Genomic DNA, 16,845 nt, shown 5'->3' with positions numbered 1-16,845 from the left:
GAATCCAACAAAGGTCTGTGCGAAATGGATCAAGTTTGTTCATACCATCAAAAGATTCAAAACCTCCAAACCAGGGCTAGGATCAATTCTGTCCATGCCCTGCCCCAATAGTGGTCTTTAGTTTGGACCAATGTACAACAAACCCTAAAGTATTTTACTGGATCAGGTTTGGGTTTCCTAGCTGAAGCCTGCAGATTTTACCGGTGGACAAGCCCAAGAGCTTCAAATAGGCCGAAATGCACCACTTTGAAAAGACCCTAAGAAATGCTGAAATACAATTGAAACACAATGGATGCAAAAGTGCACCAAAAAAAAAAAAAAACAGCTGAATAATTCAGGAAAGCGAGTTCACAAATTATTTCTATAGCAGAAAATTGGCCAAGTAACCTTGAAAATTATTACGGCAAGAGAGCTTTCAACTGCACCCTAAACAAATCACCAAGTGCTCCTCGAACGTCCATCTGAAACAAATAAAGAGATTTGTCATTTTTCCAGCAAGGTCAGTTTGCAAATTCATAAATGTAGAGTGGGGTGTAAAATGAGGTTATGACCACTAACATGGACGTTGTTTTAAATGGGATGCAAGAACCTCATTTAGAACTAACTACTACTATCTATGATGCTAGCCTTAACGGGCAACTACAGATTTTGGAGCAAAAAAAGAACGAAAAAATAAAGAAAATAGAGAAGCAGGAACAGCAGGACTAAAGTTGGAATTCCTTGGGGCCTTCATAACAAAATAGCAGAGTGTGTGTGCATGGCTTGAAAGGCCTAATAGTCTGCATTTCGTATATACTGTTACAACACAAAAACATCTTACCACAATTACCCATGCTGAATCCATATCTAAGTGCAAGTTACGATCCAGGGGAAGAACATCTGAACAATGTCAAATGTGTAGATTGATACATTTGTCTGTGTGTGTGTGTGGGGTGGAGTGGGGGGAACTCACGTCCATGATCCATGGTGTTGACGGTAGCAGCTTAGATGTCACTAGCAGCAACCAGAAACAAGGTTATCAAGGACTGACCCGGTTGTTGAATATTTAATGGTCAACATCCACACATTTGGCAAGGTCGACTAGTTAGCATTAAATTTTAAGATTTACTTTGGGAAGAACAATTTTATTTACACCACCTCCACCAGTTTGGAAATTACCTGGTCACAACAAACAAGTTTCGTAAGCAAGGGATAGAACTCCCTCAGGTGTCTTCTGAAAATCTGATGGTTCATAAAGCACATGCCCTTAAGCACCTGACAGATTGAAAAATGTTAAGATACTCAGTACCAACAAATCCATTTAAGTAGATAGGAGGAGAAATCAGATTAAATTTCACCTAAAGCAACTAGTGGATAACAAGTTCAATCAACCCAATAGAGTAATAAATACTAGTAGTCTTCAGAAAGTTCACACTTGTAAACCCAACCCCACACCAGAAAAGAAACAACAAATAATAGTGCATCTGGTGTATTTTTCAAAGTAAATTTACTTATTATCAACAAAAAACTAAAAAATCAGTCCAGCAAAGTGCATAAGACATTGGGTGCTCCCATAAAAAATGACGAAGAAGAATATTATTCCAACAGGACATCATTTCAAATTGCTCATAAAATCCAAACTGTAAAAAGTAGCAGCAATGCATCCCTCAGAGGTGGTACATACAAAGAATAGATGCTTAAACATTTACTTTTTCTTTCTCCTTCACGAGGTGTGATGATAACATATGTAATCAAAATTATTTAAGCAACAGACTTTTCGTAAATAAAAATGTGAATAACAAAAAAAAAACTCTTTTACAAGAGAAGCAAAAGAAATATCTCCTTTAAAGACCATAACTACAGTGTACTTTCATATAGATTAGCAAAAGCGAACTACTTTGCACAAAATAAGATATTAGAACACCCCCAAGACTGTCACTAGATTCCACTTGAAACCAAACTTTCAATCAATTTAATGAAATGCATTGTCTCTGTAGTTTTCATTAGGCACCAAACTTCTCGACCAATTAAATCAAACACATTTCATACCTTAACAATAATTGGAGAACGTAGCTCCAGAACTCGATGAATTTCCATATTAGTAGTCTCCCCTAAACTGGACTGGAGATCAGATGCATCCCTCAGCACCTGCTCACAGAAAGATACCAATTTCTCCTCTGCTGTTCTTTGAAATTTATCTTCTACTTGGGGATCTGCTGCTGTGCTTGAATCTGTTTTGACATCCTGAGAGCCATTGGACTCCACATTTTGCTCCTCGCTGGCAGAAATTCCTGAAGTTGTTTTCTGTAAGACATCCAGATATATGCCAGTTCCTACTAATTCCTGACGAAGGAGATTAAGGGGAGGCCTGTCCAAGATAAATCAGTCATGACTCATGAACAACGTCCCTCTATTTCAAGGTTCAAAAATCTACCAACGAATGGTGTGCACCTTTCAACAGGAATGCGGTTCATACGAACTCTGAGGTTGGAATATGAATTATATGACGTGGCAAACTCTAACAAAGATAACAAAATGTCCATTACAGCCATCCTTTGTGGTACTTTCAACTTGCTCCAGTACTTCCTCTGCAAAGTGAAGAATTGACTTTTAGTAGAGAACATTACTGATGCCATGAATAAAAACCAACTCCCCCCCTCTTCTAGAAAATTACTGAATGAAAGCATAAATTATGTCTTTAAATATGGTCCCTCTCCATCTCCATCGCGTGTCTCACTGCATGCCTTCTTATGCAGCAAGATTGAAATAAGGTTTGATTATGACATTACCCACATCATGTTTCCCCATCACCTAAAGTTTAGAAACACCAGAAACAGGTATCGTTACCCCACTGGCGTTGACAAGAGGTACCGCGAAAAACAATACAATTGGTAGAACTAGTGAACTAGTTAACTGCTGCAGATGGGATGTGCTTTTGGTTAAAAGGAGCAAACAAAAGAACTACTTTACTGGAGGCAGCTCAGAACTGACTTTAAACAAGCATTCACAAATTTAAGCATACAAACATAGATGTATCAAACCGTGAGTCAAAAGACACCTGGATACTATCAATGGCACCAAGCAGTAATAATTGAGTGATGCATTTGCCCCTAACAGTTCCCATTAGTGGACTTTCCTCTTCTTCTTTCACATCATTCTCCACAGCATCAGAAACCTGAGTGGCATTGGATTGACAAAAAATATGAGATCCAGGCATAAATGTCAAAATTATCACAAAACCCGAAGAGACATAAGTTTTATTGGATTGTCATTTGCTTGACCATTAATGGAACTATTTAGGAAAATTTAGGGAACCCGACAAGCTGTTGAAATCACTTCAGACTATAATTGAAAAGGCATAGGCAAAGTTACTGAAGCAATTGAAAGAAAAATCAAAGCCAAGCACCATAGAAGTTTTTAATTTTACCCAAATACAATAAAATATGAAAATCTATCAAACTAAAACACAAGTTCAGATAGGCTTCCAGGGAAAAAAAGAAGAAGAAAGGCAAAGAAATAGCTGAAAAAAATGACACCAAATTGCTTAGCCCTAAAGTATTTGCTCAATCAAAGTAAAGCAGAAGTACAGTAGTAGTTAGTACCGAAACACAATAAAATCATCGAAAACATATATCAAACTTTTAAAAAGAAAAATTGAAACAAAAAAGATAACACAGTTATGAAAAAAAAAAGAAAAAGTTACTACTCTCGGTTATTGAGGATCCACAGGTTTCCAATTCGGGAGACTTTGAAATGTCTCCATCAACTAGTATCGTCAATAGATCATTCCACAGCATAAAAAAGAGCTACAAATATCACTATACCGACAAGATGCGCAGATAGTTCTACTACTACGATCAGTCGCACAGAACTTACTCAAGAAAGAAGGTAATCAATGCAAGTTTGAAAGTGCATAATTGGGAAATATATGCATGATTTGTTGCTACCACAGTGGTAAAGAAAAGCACCTCATACAGTCTCGAGAAATATACAAGTGAGAATAGTACCTTAGCCGGAGAAGAGGGTACCGAAGCATCTGAAATATGATTATCAGACTTAGAGTTACGTCGAAGAAATATGTTGTCCATCATGTTTGCCATAAATTTCTGACTAATAGATTGAGTCTTTTGAAGGCCCGCAGATCCAGTAGCAATTTTTGATGGTGACGGCAGACCTAAAGGAAAAACACTTCCATTAATAAGGTTTTTCATGAAATCCTAATCTATGACTCGGGAAATGGATAGGTGATAAAATCAGCTTTCTACTTGATTGCCTCAATTATTTTCCTAATTTCTTCTCAATCAAAATATGCTCTCATGCAAGACATGTTGAATCCTCTTGGTGTAGTACAAGTTTAGCCACCTAACCTTCTGATCCATTCAAATCAGTCCGCACTACTAAAGCACTTGGGGATGCTCGGGGAGTTATGTTTCCATTGTCACCAACTTCCAATCGATGGTTATTTACTTCCCCGTCAGCATCTGACTTTACAAAAGGCATCGGGTTCTCAAAACCCAATGCATTGAGCAGCTCAAGTGGTTGGGTTGTGTATGAAGCATCCCTATTGGTCAAAATCAGTGAGATTAGGCCAAAATACTTATGGAGTCCAAATCAATTAAAGATGCATGACAAAAAATTGTACCTTATGCTTTTCAACAGCGTCTCCCAGTCACTTTCACTGAACTGGTGCCCTCCAACTTCAATGAGATGCACCAATGCACCCAGAGATATTGAAACCACAGTTTGATCAGTCTTTTTTGCGCAGTCCAACAACAAACTCAATAGTGGTGGCAACATAAAGCATACTTCCTGCAATGAAGAACCAGGAAACATTTGCATATAGTCATGAATAACGAACCACAAGACCTACTGCATAATTTTGAATCATATTCTGAAAGATGAAAAATTGTGTTCTGTTAAGAACTTCAAATGCATAAGGAAGAAGAAATCAATAGAGCCCCTCCAAGTTATCATTCTCTGTGTGAAATATTTTCAGTAAAAGTACTAAAACGTACTCATCAACAGCTACTACAACTACTTTAAAAAATGTCACAATTACCTTGTAAAATGTGTTAAAAAGATTGCACAGCAACTGAAGTGAGTGAATACTGGTTTCACGAAACCATTCATCTCCCGAAGAAACCAAGCTTTCCTTCCCAGCATGTCTCACTTGATCAAAAATGGGAAACAGTACCCGGTGGAAAATGCTCTCCCAAAATGATGATGAGAATTTGCGACCTCTTTCATTCAGCAAATCAAACAACACTTCTAGGGCACAACTTCTGACCTCAGGTCTTGGATCTGATGTCAGATCAGATAAGCCAGCCAGCATAGGGAACCAATAGTGCTCAGTCACATCAAAAGTTTCATCTACAGTAGTATCAATAGGCTTCAGAGCACCACCAGGAATAAGACCCTAAAGTACAAATATGACAAACTTTTAAGCAAGAATTTTATGCCAAAGAGCATATAATCAGTAAAAGATGACAAAAAAATTCTAGCTAACCATCTGAAAACAACCAGAAAGAGTTTTGAATTCCTATAAACATCATTGTGCCAAGCACAAATGACTATAAAACATCCTTGTGCCAAGCACAAATGGCAGCATGTTCTCCTTCTTCCCTCGTTAAAAATCATTATAAAACACAGAAGGCATCGAAGATTCATTCCTATATGATTTGTATCAAACATCCTTAGAAATTTCACAGAGGAAATAAATTTAAGATGATAGTTTCACATCTGCTAAAGAAGAAGAAACAAATTGGGGGGGGGGGGATGTCTTCCAAGGAGTATTACAACAGCTTTGATCAAAATACAGAGTGTTAAGGGCAAACAAAGGACAGGTGGTGATCTATTTATTAATAAACGAGGAATATTTCATTTGGAATTACGTGGAAGGAATCCAAGAATGGTGTCTTCCCAATGAAGACCTATGCAGCAATTGTTCGCCTAAACAGTGGTCGCTGTAACAAGGGTTTCCCTTGGAAGTGCGTGGAAACCTAAAGTTCCAAAAAAACACCTTTTTGTTTGGGAAGCCACCTGGGTAAATATTCTCACTCCTGATAACTTGGGCAAAAGGAGGATGGCACTTGACAAATAGATGTTTCCTTTGCAACGAAGACTCAGAGACCATTAATCATTCCTCCTACATTGCAAGCAATCAAGACATTGAAGGCATCTGGCTTTAAAGTTTATGGGCATTGATCGGGTCATATCTAATTCCCTAGGGGATGAACTAAGGGCGTGGAAAGTACTGTGCAGTAGCAAGGAAAAAAATAAAAAATTATATCCATGGTTCCCTTGCTTACATGCTGGAAAATTTAATCAGAAAGAAATAAGAAAACATTTGATGGCTTGGTGAAGAAGTTATGAAAAGCTTTGGACAAATAGTTTAACACTTTTAAGTCGTGGTTCTCAATTTATCATGAAAGTATGATCAGCAATGTACCATAATAACTTGATGGACTAGTTTTGTTTCTTTACTGACCTGTTTCGTCAGGGTGGAATTAAACTTTCTTTTTCAGTCCAAAAAAAACAAGGAATGTTAACCGAAAGCTTCAAATTTCTGACTCAAATTCACAAGCTTGCATTTCTCAATTTTTCCAAATTCAGTTAGCAACAATAGCATAAAATTACCTCTGTAATGCCCTGTTGGGCTGCTCCTTTAATAGATCAAATTTCATTCTTAGTGAGGCTTCACAGAAGTTTAACGAGATAAAAAAAAACAAATAAGAGAACACACTCATCCTTTGCATATAAATCAAAATTCAAAGACACCATTTTCAAAAAGAGAAAAAGAAAGTGTACAAACCTCTGCTAGGCGGTCCTCACATATACGAAGAAGAGCAATAGCCTTCAGACTTATGCGGTGAGAAGTCTTATTATTAGCAAATCGGATAAGACAATTGACACAATCCATGAAACAATCCCCAACTACTTGATCAAAGTGTTCCAATATAACTGCAAACATTTTGTAGATTAGATACATTATATATGATCACAGTAAGAAAAATACATCATAAAATGACAAGCAGGAAAATAGAGGATAAGAAGGTAAGCTCTTACCCTGCTCAACATTTTCAAATGCACTTTCCACAATGGATTCAAGTTCATCATCCGCAGCTGCTGTAAAAATCATAAAAACACTGCGCCATCCAGATTTTATGCTTCCTACTTTAGATTTTATCATCTGCAATAGACACCGTCATAACCAATTTCTGCTACAAAGAAATAGATAAGTATTCAGTGAAATTTAAAATGCATACTTGAACAATGCAGTCAACAATTAGGCTCCTTATGGATTCACTTCGACTATTCCGCATAAGAACAACAAATGGCTTGAGGATGTCATTTTGAAATGTGAAGTTGGCAAGTTCAGCACGCTCAAGATACTTCATACCAAGTTGCCTTAGTGAATCTATGGAATACATAGCAATTTTCTCATCATGATGGCTCCCAGCAGAAATAAAATGGTTTGCCAAGACAGACCATATTCTAGCCCAGACCTGGAAGACATTATAGAAATTGTGAACATAAGCAATTATATTTATCTGACATGGGACAGAGACACTTCATCAATGTACATAGCAGCTCAAGATGTTCACCACAATGTTACAATAGCTAAACCGCAAAAGCAAACTAACAGGTTGTTACCCACTGTAGCCATGGTTTCATGGATCAAACAGTATAAAGAGATGGTGCATACAGTCTCCCTCCCTAGACTAGTATTAGCAGGAGTCTTGTAAATAGGATGTGACTATAAAGAACTAACACATGGAAAGCAAGCCCCAGCATATGTGTACATTAACAGTAAGAGTGAGCACTAATTTCAATCCACCAACCTATTTTCCAAGTGACCATCTCTCATGTTGTAATCCTATAACATGTCAGAAGGATCAGAAAGAAATTGGAAGGACAAAGGCAAGTTTACAAAAAGTCATTAAGTGACCAACTTTATCAAAATGGCACTTCCAATATGAATAAGCAAATACGATGATTTTAGTGAATAAAGGGAATACCAATCGTATGCGAGCCATATTGTAATAGCTTATCTCTACAAGCTTTTGCAAGCTGAATACGCGGGCTGGAGTTTGTTTCAGTTCCTCAGCCGATACACCGCAAAGGGCAGTAAAAAATTCCACAACAGATTCACTGGGTAACTTCACACTATTGACAAAAACTTTTTCAGCAGGCTTCCCAGCCAACTCTTTTAAGGATTGAATAACTGCATCTCGGGAGATCTGGTTTGATCCATGCATGACAGTTGCAGCAATAGAAGGTGTTGCCGTGATGAATTCAAGCCGAGAAACACATTCCAAAACTGCATTCCATGTGTCTTGAAGGGAGTCAGTTTCAGAGTCACATAGAGCAAGTAGAGTCCGCAATGCTTCCACATTCTTACTACGCATCTCCTTCGGGGCATGCAAGAAAGTAAATCTGGGGTACAAACTCAAATGCTTGATTATGAATGTCACAGAATCTTTATCTCAATAGTAAAAAGAAAAAAACAAAAATTGTATATGTTCCTGAGAAAACATAAATTAATAGAAACGAAAAACAAATGGAATAATTACACTGAGAGATTACAGCCTTTAAATAATAGGGGAAAAAGGCACTGCAGAGTAACATTACGGCATTACCTCACTAGAGATGTTAGAAAAGCATAGCGCATGGTATCCATCCCAAGAACATATGTAATATGTATTCCAGCTTTGAATCCTTCCATGCAGAGAACAACTCTCGGCTTATTTTCACCTTCCTCCATCGTAACAGAGAAAGTAGCAAGCAAAGGCCATCCAACAGCTTCAACCATAGGCCTCACAATTTCTATGTGTTCTACCGTATAGAAAACGCCTCTTCTTGCTCCCTGATTCCGGATTATCGCCTGAGTTTTCTTGATAATTGATTCACTCTCAGACTTAGCATCAGTTGATGAGTTTCTTTTGGGCAGCGCCAGATTGAGAATGCTGACAAGACCACCTCTTTCTTCACCATATGGCTTCTGCTTGCTGCTTTTCCCTACACTACCTGTCTCATCTTTCATTTTTATCTCTTCCTTAATGATAGAATCATAAATTTCTTCTAGGAGTTCTGTTGAAGCACAATCTTCGGCATCGTTCATGGCATTCATACGTGTGAAATCTGATTTCGACATCTTAGGCCACACCATTGGGTTATGGGCATCAGTATTTAGCATTATAACTGCATATGCAAGAACATATGCAGTATCTGCATTTTTGAAAAGACCTGGATTGTCTGCACAATATCTGTCATTCAACATATGAAAAACGCAGTTACTAACAGGGGGGAAAAAGGAAAAGGTCTAGAGTCAAAATACTATGCCACTGCATGGAAAGTATTCAATTCTACCCATTTAAAGCTCAGTTTGATAGAGCAAGAGCAGCAATTCTCTCCTCGTTTTCTAAAACTTTTGGATGACCCATCCACCAGAACCATCCACTAACAATCAAGCGCAAACCACTGCTATCATCCTTGACCAAGACCAAGTTGCACCAGGTGGGATTGGAAAACAATGTCTGAGTTTCCTTTACCACTGGGCTACCCTTGTTCGGGTATAGCAATATTATTTAAAACCTTCAAAATCAAAGCTAGGCTTTTTTCTATAATTCCTTTTTCCAGTCATGTAGATAATAATCACGGAATCTGATAACAACAAATTATCAAATGCAAGAAAAGGAATTATAAAGAAACTGGAAGCAACAATAAGACATTGGTAATCCAAATCCACATACATGCATACTAACCGATGATAACATCAAAAGTAGTGATCTAAAGACCATCTTTTTTCTTTTCTTTTCTTTGTCTAAATGCAAAAGAGCACCAAAGCAAAGGTAACATTAAAAGATGCCAAATTACTTATTTTTAAAATTGTTCAATGGGGGTGGGCACTCAAACCCCTGCACTTAGGCCACAGCTGTGAGGAGCTTGAGAAAAGAGGCCAAATTACTTGAAAGTGATAAAATTAAATTAATACTTCGCAGAAGGTCTAAACCTAAGCTGGGAAATAACTCAGATCTTCGGGGTGCACAGGAAAATCGAAAAAGAAGAAAAAAAAAATAACCATGATAAAGTCGAAGAAGGGGCCAGGGATGTGCCTCAACTCAAACAAGCGAAAGCCCATCAGAAGTATAAAGACGTAATTGAGAATGACGACAAGTAATATCCATGAGGTTCCCACACAATGTGTGGTAGTAAGAATACAAAAGAATTCAGAACACACACTTGTTCACTAAAAGAAAGTACCACGCACACATGCTCACAGACACAGCAGACTCACACACAACTTGCAGGACAAACTCTACCTTTCTGCAAACTTCTCCATGATGCGATCTATCTTCTGAGCTTCTCCTGGAAGTCGGAATCCTTTAAGAAACTCACGGATTGCCATATCAAACTTCATGCCTGAAAATTTCATGGAGTCCACATAAGCATGCATTACAGAGAGGGGAAACTCCTCATGCTGGCCCAAATAATCACCAATCATAGCCTGCCAAACAGAGCGTGTTACACAAGAATATATGCAAATACGTAAAATACCCTTGCAACATTAGATTTTAAGGTTCCACCTTGTCCAAATTTGGAGTGTTTCGCAAAAATTGGGCAACTGAAGCAGGATTGTTTTCAACCAACTTATTGGCCATCAGATACTCAACTCCTTTTACTGGACGCCTGTTGAACTGCAGTAAATCAGTAATAGAAGTGTCAGTCTCTCTGACTATAGCCCAAGAAATAAATGAACATGGATCAAAAATGGTTCTATAATTTGGCACATTAATCCATCAGAACTGTATATTAAGATATAAAACCAATAACATAACAAGTTCACCTCTGATATGGCAGCTTCCACAGTAGATTTATGAGCCTTTGCCTTCTCAAAATTATTTGGACCATCTTCCCTTATTTTTGTCTCAATAGATTCTCTAGTTGAAACATCCTCTTCAAGAGACTGTGAACTTTTACTCTGCTTTTCTAAATCTCTGCATGACCTCTCCCAATCAACCAGTGACTTGAGCACATTTACAAGGCACTGCAAAGGTAAAGGAAGAAATGCTTGTCCAGAACTTCCACCAAAATAGCAGCATAGAACATATAGAAAAAGAAAAATACGATGAAGAAGTGCTCTGGAAAGCAGACATATAATAGATAAACCAACCTGAAGTGATGAACCTTTAACCGAATTGCTTTGAGATACAGAAACAGAATTAGGATCTGCAGTTTGTTTCCCCTGAGCTATTTTAGATAGAGTGGTAACCTATGTAATATGCCAGAAGACAAATATGAATAATGTATTAAAAGTATATTCAGAAAACCCAAGTCACGAAAAAGTTCAAGTGAATGTTGCTTGAGACTTCACCATGCGCTCAAACAAATTCGGTGCTTCAAGATCACAGTCATAATTGACATACACATCAACCAACATCTGGGGATCCCCACAAACTTTCTCCAGCATCCTGCAAAACTATACATGATTAGATGATTAAGAAAAATGGAGAAGAACCAGACTAACAAAAAAAGCAGCTAATGTAGAGAGTCAAGGCTTTCTACAACAATGCACATACATGGTATCTACAACAACCAACCAACTATAAAGAATTTTACCTGAGAACACTTGTTTTCTGATTGATGGGACATTCCGAGTTATCCAACGATCGTAGAACTATCAAGGGAAAGAAGATGCCAATTTCCCCCTGAAATTATTTTTATGCATAAAAAGTAGAGGAAATCGTCAGAAACAAGATCCTAGTAAGAAATACATCACTGAAATATATTGTCGAGAACACACCTTAAGACTTTCCCTGAATCGTAACAATAGCACTGAGAAGATTCCAGTTGCATACTGCCAGGAGCAAAAACATAATCTTAAAACTATTACTTCTAATATCACAATCTTGTACGCCAAAGAAGAAGAAACATAACTGGTCGATATACCTGGAAAATGACGGGAGATTGAGCAACTGAAGCCCGCAACAAAGCGTAAGAGAGATACGCCTTTACCGAATCAATAAAATGGAAGTTCTTTGTAAATGACTTGCTAACCCCTTCTAATAAACCCTGCAATTCCACATAACAATTGTGTTTTTCTTTCTGACAAAGCATAACAAAATAATTATTATAAAAGATAACAATCTAGCACAAACTAAAAAGCCTTCTTCTGGTCAGATATTTAAGCAATACACCTCATTATTAATGAACACCAATCATTTTTCCTGAAATGAAACGTACCGACTGCAATTTCTAATGCTCTAAAAGATCACAAGGTTACATTGTTTCTGTCATCTCAAACTTCCCCAATGAAACAACATCTCAGCTTTAGACAATTTTCTCATTAGTCTGACTAAAATTGTGTTTCCTTACAAAAGAAAAAAAGCATGAATGCCTTCTCTACAATCCGACAGAGATGATAAATAAAATTTTAGCGCAAACCCAAGTTGCTAGAAAAAAAAGAAGTCATTGCATTCCGCTGAAAATCTACCTAGCAGATTGTGCACAGAAAAGTAGTAATAGATCTGTGGAGCTAACCTGCAGAAGCTCAAGAGATAGAATACGTGTCTTGGTCGTGACTTCATCATTGTCTTCCTTCATTCCCATCTGCGGACAGCATTTGAGAAACCATGAAAAAAGTACCAGAAACTCTAGCTGTACAAAATTGTAAGAAAACAAAACTATACCTTGCAGAGGGTGCGGAAAACCAATAAAGCATCCCGTTGTCCTATGCTCATGCTCTCAAGGTCAATACCTCTTGAATTGTTTAGTTATGATTTTCAGGCATGCCAGTCAAAGGTAATTAGGAAGTTGCTGAAACAAGAGAAAATACTGAAAAACAAAATTGTAAATAGCATCCATGGCAGAATGTCACATGCATACCTTGTTATCTTTTTGCCATCCTCAATATGCACAGCTTTGTCAAGAACAGCCTCCAGACCCTAAACAACAAGTATATTCTCGTGACCAACATCAAAAACTTTAAAAAAGAAAAGTAATAGAATTCCCAAAAAGGCAAGAGAATTGGTTACGGGAACAAAAGCATTTGACTATACATGTAAATAATTTGGGAGAGACAAAGAAATATAGAAACAAAGACAAACAAAAAGATGCACCTTGATATCAGCACCACCGGCGAGATTTTGGAGTTCCTCGACTGATGTAAGAGATGCCTCTTTGACCTGGTTAAGTGCATCTCCCAAACTCATTCCTTCCTCATGTTGGTCAAATGATGAAGTCTCTTCAACTTTTATGTTCGATTTTTCCAATGAAGTACCTTCTGTGCTCCCGCCAGAGGCAGACAAGGTGACCTGAATTTCCTGCAAAACATTATTAACATTCCAATTCACACAGTGGAAACAATCCAACATTTTCCACTTATTTAATACCATCCAGAAAAAGGGAAGACTAAGAAACATAAATTCCATACAGGATCATTTTCCATTCTCCTGAATACAGTGCTAACCATCTGTGTCAGCATGGCCTTTGATGTACCCTGATTAGGAGGGCTCTTGCTGCACACCAAACATCATGTGATGACAACCACAAGCAAGTGTAACGTAAGAATTCATATAACTTGAAAATACGAACCCGTTAAGAGCAATATTGTAGCAAACCCTGATGACAGCAAGCAAAGGCTCTCCATGTACTGCGTTCAGAACATAAACTCAGAGTGGTTTCATCAATTCTTTAAATGCAGCCACAAAATAATATTGGGTTAAAGTGAGGAAAAAATTGGGAACAAAATTCTCAAATGTGCATGTGAATCTTCAAATAGCCATGGTGATTATTCTCATTGATTCCATTCATCAACTAATTTCTCCGCCGAAGATGAATGTAACAAGATTTTTAAAATTTTCCCTTACAAATGAACCCCTTCAAAACCTAATTATAATACAAGAGCTGCACCCCTTTCCTCTTTCAGTTTAAAGACCAAGAATCTTGATTCTTCAACCATACACATTTGTAGGCAGGTTCTCGAATATGCCACTACGACAGTGGCCTAAGACAGTATTTCGCACACTTTAAAGCTAATATGTTGTGCTCTGACAGTGTACAGTAAAAGTTTGAAGCTCAAGCAAAAGTTAGCTCTCAGCTAGTCCCCTTTCCCACAATACTTGCACGTATAGCTAGATATATAAAGAGACAGATAATAAATTTTAGTAACAGAAACAAGCCATCCAAAACTAGACTTATATCTCAATGCATACCTCTCAACTTTGTGGATGACACAGCAGCTATAAGTACCTTCAACACTTGCAGGATGGTACTGCACATGGCCCCTCAACAGTAAACAATCATGACAATATAAGTTTGTATGGGAAGAATTACCAATTTACATAGATGCATACCTCTCAGAGGACGAGTTATCAACACAATTGCATACCATGTTCAGAATATCAGTAAAAAGTGGGGCATTTTCACCGCCATCTAAACCTGGATCTCCCTCTAAATGATCATATGCGATAAGTTTCTGCGCTTGTAATTCAAAGAATCAAGTTAGAAATTACTATGTACTAGATCTAAGCATGTACTAGATCTAAGCATTTGAAAGCTCAAGAACACAACTCACAACATGGTATATGATTATTGGAATATAAGTAATGTAAAAGGCATTACTCAATTGTCAAACCTATATCAGGCTCAAAAAACGTCATTGCCTATGAAATGATGTTCTAGAAAAAAACACTCTCTTAAAAGAAAAGAACAAAAGTTGCATACATGAAGACAGTCCAAAGCGGCTTCCAGAATTTTCATATTCTTGGTTACAAATGCAAGACGAAGTGGATTTAAGACAAGCTCTGTATCAGCTTCCCCTAAGGTGTACCCAGCACTAGCTAAGGCGGTTGAAATGCTTCCACTGACACCCACTGCCTTGCCATCATGCCGTGCCTCTTCAGCAGCATGCTGATCTGTGCGTGACAAATCTGACTCTGTTTCAGGTTTTGCAGCTTCCACTTCCGTCTCGAGTAAACTAGGGGGGAAAGAGGCAAAAAGAATGACTTAGACCTAAACTCGAAGTTAAATATTAACAACACTTGGTCTCATTCAAATAAAAAATCCTGAAAGAACCCATTTTATGAAGCAATCCAATTATCAACCAAAGATTCAAGATGATAACCACAAAGGCCTTGATGTAATGCAATTCAACAATATTCTGTTCAGAGCTTAACAATAATTTCAAAAACTACTTTTAGACACAATTTCAGGCCACAAGTCTGCTTTAACACAATAGCAAAGCAATATATAGGTGAAAGAATCTCTCACAGATATGAAAGAAACGAAATAAAAATGAAAGTTTATCAACAAAACAGCGGGTGGAGGATACTATTTAGGCCAACTACACAAATTCTGTACTTTGAGGTTCATATGGGTGCACAAGAAAAAAAAAATGCCAAAAAGTTAAAACAGCAATATGTCCTTGTAGTTATGAGTTACAAATTTACAATTAGTGCAGCAGAAACAAAGCCAAATAAGAAATTAAAAAATCAGTCTCCAGATACAAACCTCCCATCTCCAGCTGATGATGATGCTTGATTTGACCTACCGGATGCAGAACGCTGATTCACTTCCTTTGCACTATCTAAGAAAACAAGATATAATAATCAAACATAAAAAATGGCATACAGTGAGACTGGCAGAACCATTGAAATCGGAAATAAGATAAAAAGATCTCGACATAAACATACAGAGAAAAAGAACAACAACAAAGAATCAACTACTACAACGCCACTCAACCATTTATCCCTGCTTACCTTACATATGACATATTTCCTCAGTTCTGAACACAGAGCACATACAAGAAATCCCAACCATAGAAATAAGGTAGTGAAGCTTTAAGTCTTAACTACTTATAGCAACAAATTACCACTTCAACTTTACTTGCATGGCAGTTCCATTCTGAGAGTTGTGTCAACATATGGAATAAATCAGTAAATTCCTTATCCATTAAGTTATTATCATTTTCCAACATTCAATTTAGGCTTATTGCTACCACTATAGCAACTTTAAGACATCAATTTTGCGAGATCCTAGATCAATCAATAAATCAATTCCACATAAGAAATTCAGAAGGAGAACATCCTTCCTTGTGAAGCAAACTAGGTTTTTGGTGTATGTAGCCAACAGACCAAGTCGTTAGAGAATTGGCTGGATCACATTAGTTCCTCGCGTGATTCACAGTATGTCATAACGGCCATTCTCTTCTTATGGCATTATCGCAGTAACAATAGAAAAGGCAATGCGAATCTAAACCAGGTAAAAGCCCTTATTCGGTACTCAAGCATCGAAAACAAACAGAAGCTCTAAAGTGAGAATAAGATAAACACATAGGCAAGAAGAGCACACTAACCTAAATAAGTCTGAATAGCCTTTTGAAGATCGGGGTACTTCCTGCCAGAACATTCTTTGAGCATAGACTCGAACGCACGGTTCAAGAAACCTCCTGCGGCCATCTCGCAATCGACGCTCTAGTTCTCCAAACTATTCTGAGAAATTCTCTCAATACTCCTGATTGATCCAAATCAAAGACGGAAAGATTCAGCAGCACAATCACAAGTAATGGCTCTCTCTAAATCCGGATCGCATTAGAGAATTGGGGGAAACGAAGAAATTGCACAGGAAACGAGAGCGAACAGAAACGATTGCTGGAGCCCTAAGATCTGGAATTGAGGAGCTAACAGCGTGGATCTGTCCTTCTGTTATAAGGATTCGTGTGTGCAAATCCTAATCACAGTAGGAACTGGAGATGCGGTGATCTATTCATACCAAGCCAGTGAAGGGAACGTTTTTTAATTTTGTATTACCTTTTAGTACCCGACATTTTATAGTTAATTGCAGTTTACGCCCCCATAATGATGGAAA

At 37.6% G+C, this 16,845-nt stretch overlaps 1 protein-coding gene across 4 annotated transcripts; it reads right to left on the bottom strand.

Moving 5' to 3' along the window:
* Positions 1–16: 16 nt before the first annotated feature.
* Positions 17–16,745, bottom strand: LOC119997196 (brefeldin A-inhibited guanine nucleotide-exchange protein 5-like). Of its 4 annotated transcripts, XM_038844054.1 has the most exons (34): positions 16,334–16,436; positions 15,490–15,565; positions 14,704–14,956; positions 14,334–14,455; positions 14,193–14,251; positions 13,573–13,630; positions 13,412–13,496; positions 13,098–13,301; positions 12,865–12,923; positions 12,669–12,738; positions 12,520–12,588; positions 11,929–12,051; positions 11,783–11,836; positions 11,599–11,687; positions 11,354–11,450; positions 11,153–11,251; positions 10,826–11,026; positions 10,566–10,676; positions 10,302–10,486; positions 8,619–9,245; positions 7,998–8,415; positions 7,245–7,484; positions 7,045–7,168; positions 6,791–6,939; positions 5,039–5,395; positions 4,622–4,788; positions 4,347–4,540; positions 3,987–4,153; positions 3,038–3,154; positions 2,431–2,567; positions 2,029–2,347; positions 1,159–1,254; positions 388–461; positions 17–267 (listed from the first exon to the last, which is right to left on the bottom strand). In XM_038844054.1, exons 1-33 carry the CDS (start codon positions 16,434–16,436, stop codon positions 399–401), a joined length of 5,292 nt encoding a protein of 1,763 aa, XP_038699982.1. In that variant the 3' UTR covers positions 17–267; positions 388–398. The 4 variants fall into 4 exon arrangements, with proteins under 4 accessions (XP_038699982.1, XP_038699983.1, XP_038699981.1 ...); XM_038844055.1 differs by having other exon boundaries at positions 17–461; positions 13,098–13,292; positions 16,334–16,742; XM_038844053.1 differs by having other exon boundaries at positions 17–461; positions 16,334–16,741.
* Between the last annotated feature and the right edge of the window lie 100 nt (positions 16,746–16,845).

This window comes from Tripterygium wilfordii, chromosome 4 (assembly GCF_013401445.1).
Source record: "Tripterygium wilfordii isolate XIE 37 chromosome 4, ASM1340144v1, whole genome shotgun sequence".
In the NCBI taxonomy this organism is placed as follows: Eukaryota; Viridiplantae; Streptophyta; class Magnoliopsida; order Celastrales; family Celastraceae; genus Tripterygium; species Tripterygium wilfordii.
Note: the sequence above shows the minus strand (reverse complement) of the source record. Positions and strands in the feature narration are given on the sequence as shown.

Bases quoted from the DNA above. Each gene is read 5' to 3' on its own strand.
- LOC119997196 (XM_038844053.1), bottom strand. From the start codon at position 16,436: ATGGCCGCAGGAGGTTTCTTGAACCGTGCGTTCGAGTCTATGCTCAAA. The intron at 11,027-11,152 runs GTTGGTTTATCT...TTACCTTTGCAG, and splicing joins TTAAAGGTTCATCACTTCAG to TGCCTTGTAAATGTGCTCAA. The intron at 1,255-2,028 runs GTATGAAATGTG...TCAATCTGTCAG, and splicing joins GTTCTCCAATTATTGTTAAG to GTGCTTAAGGGCATGTGCTT.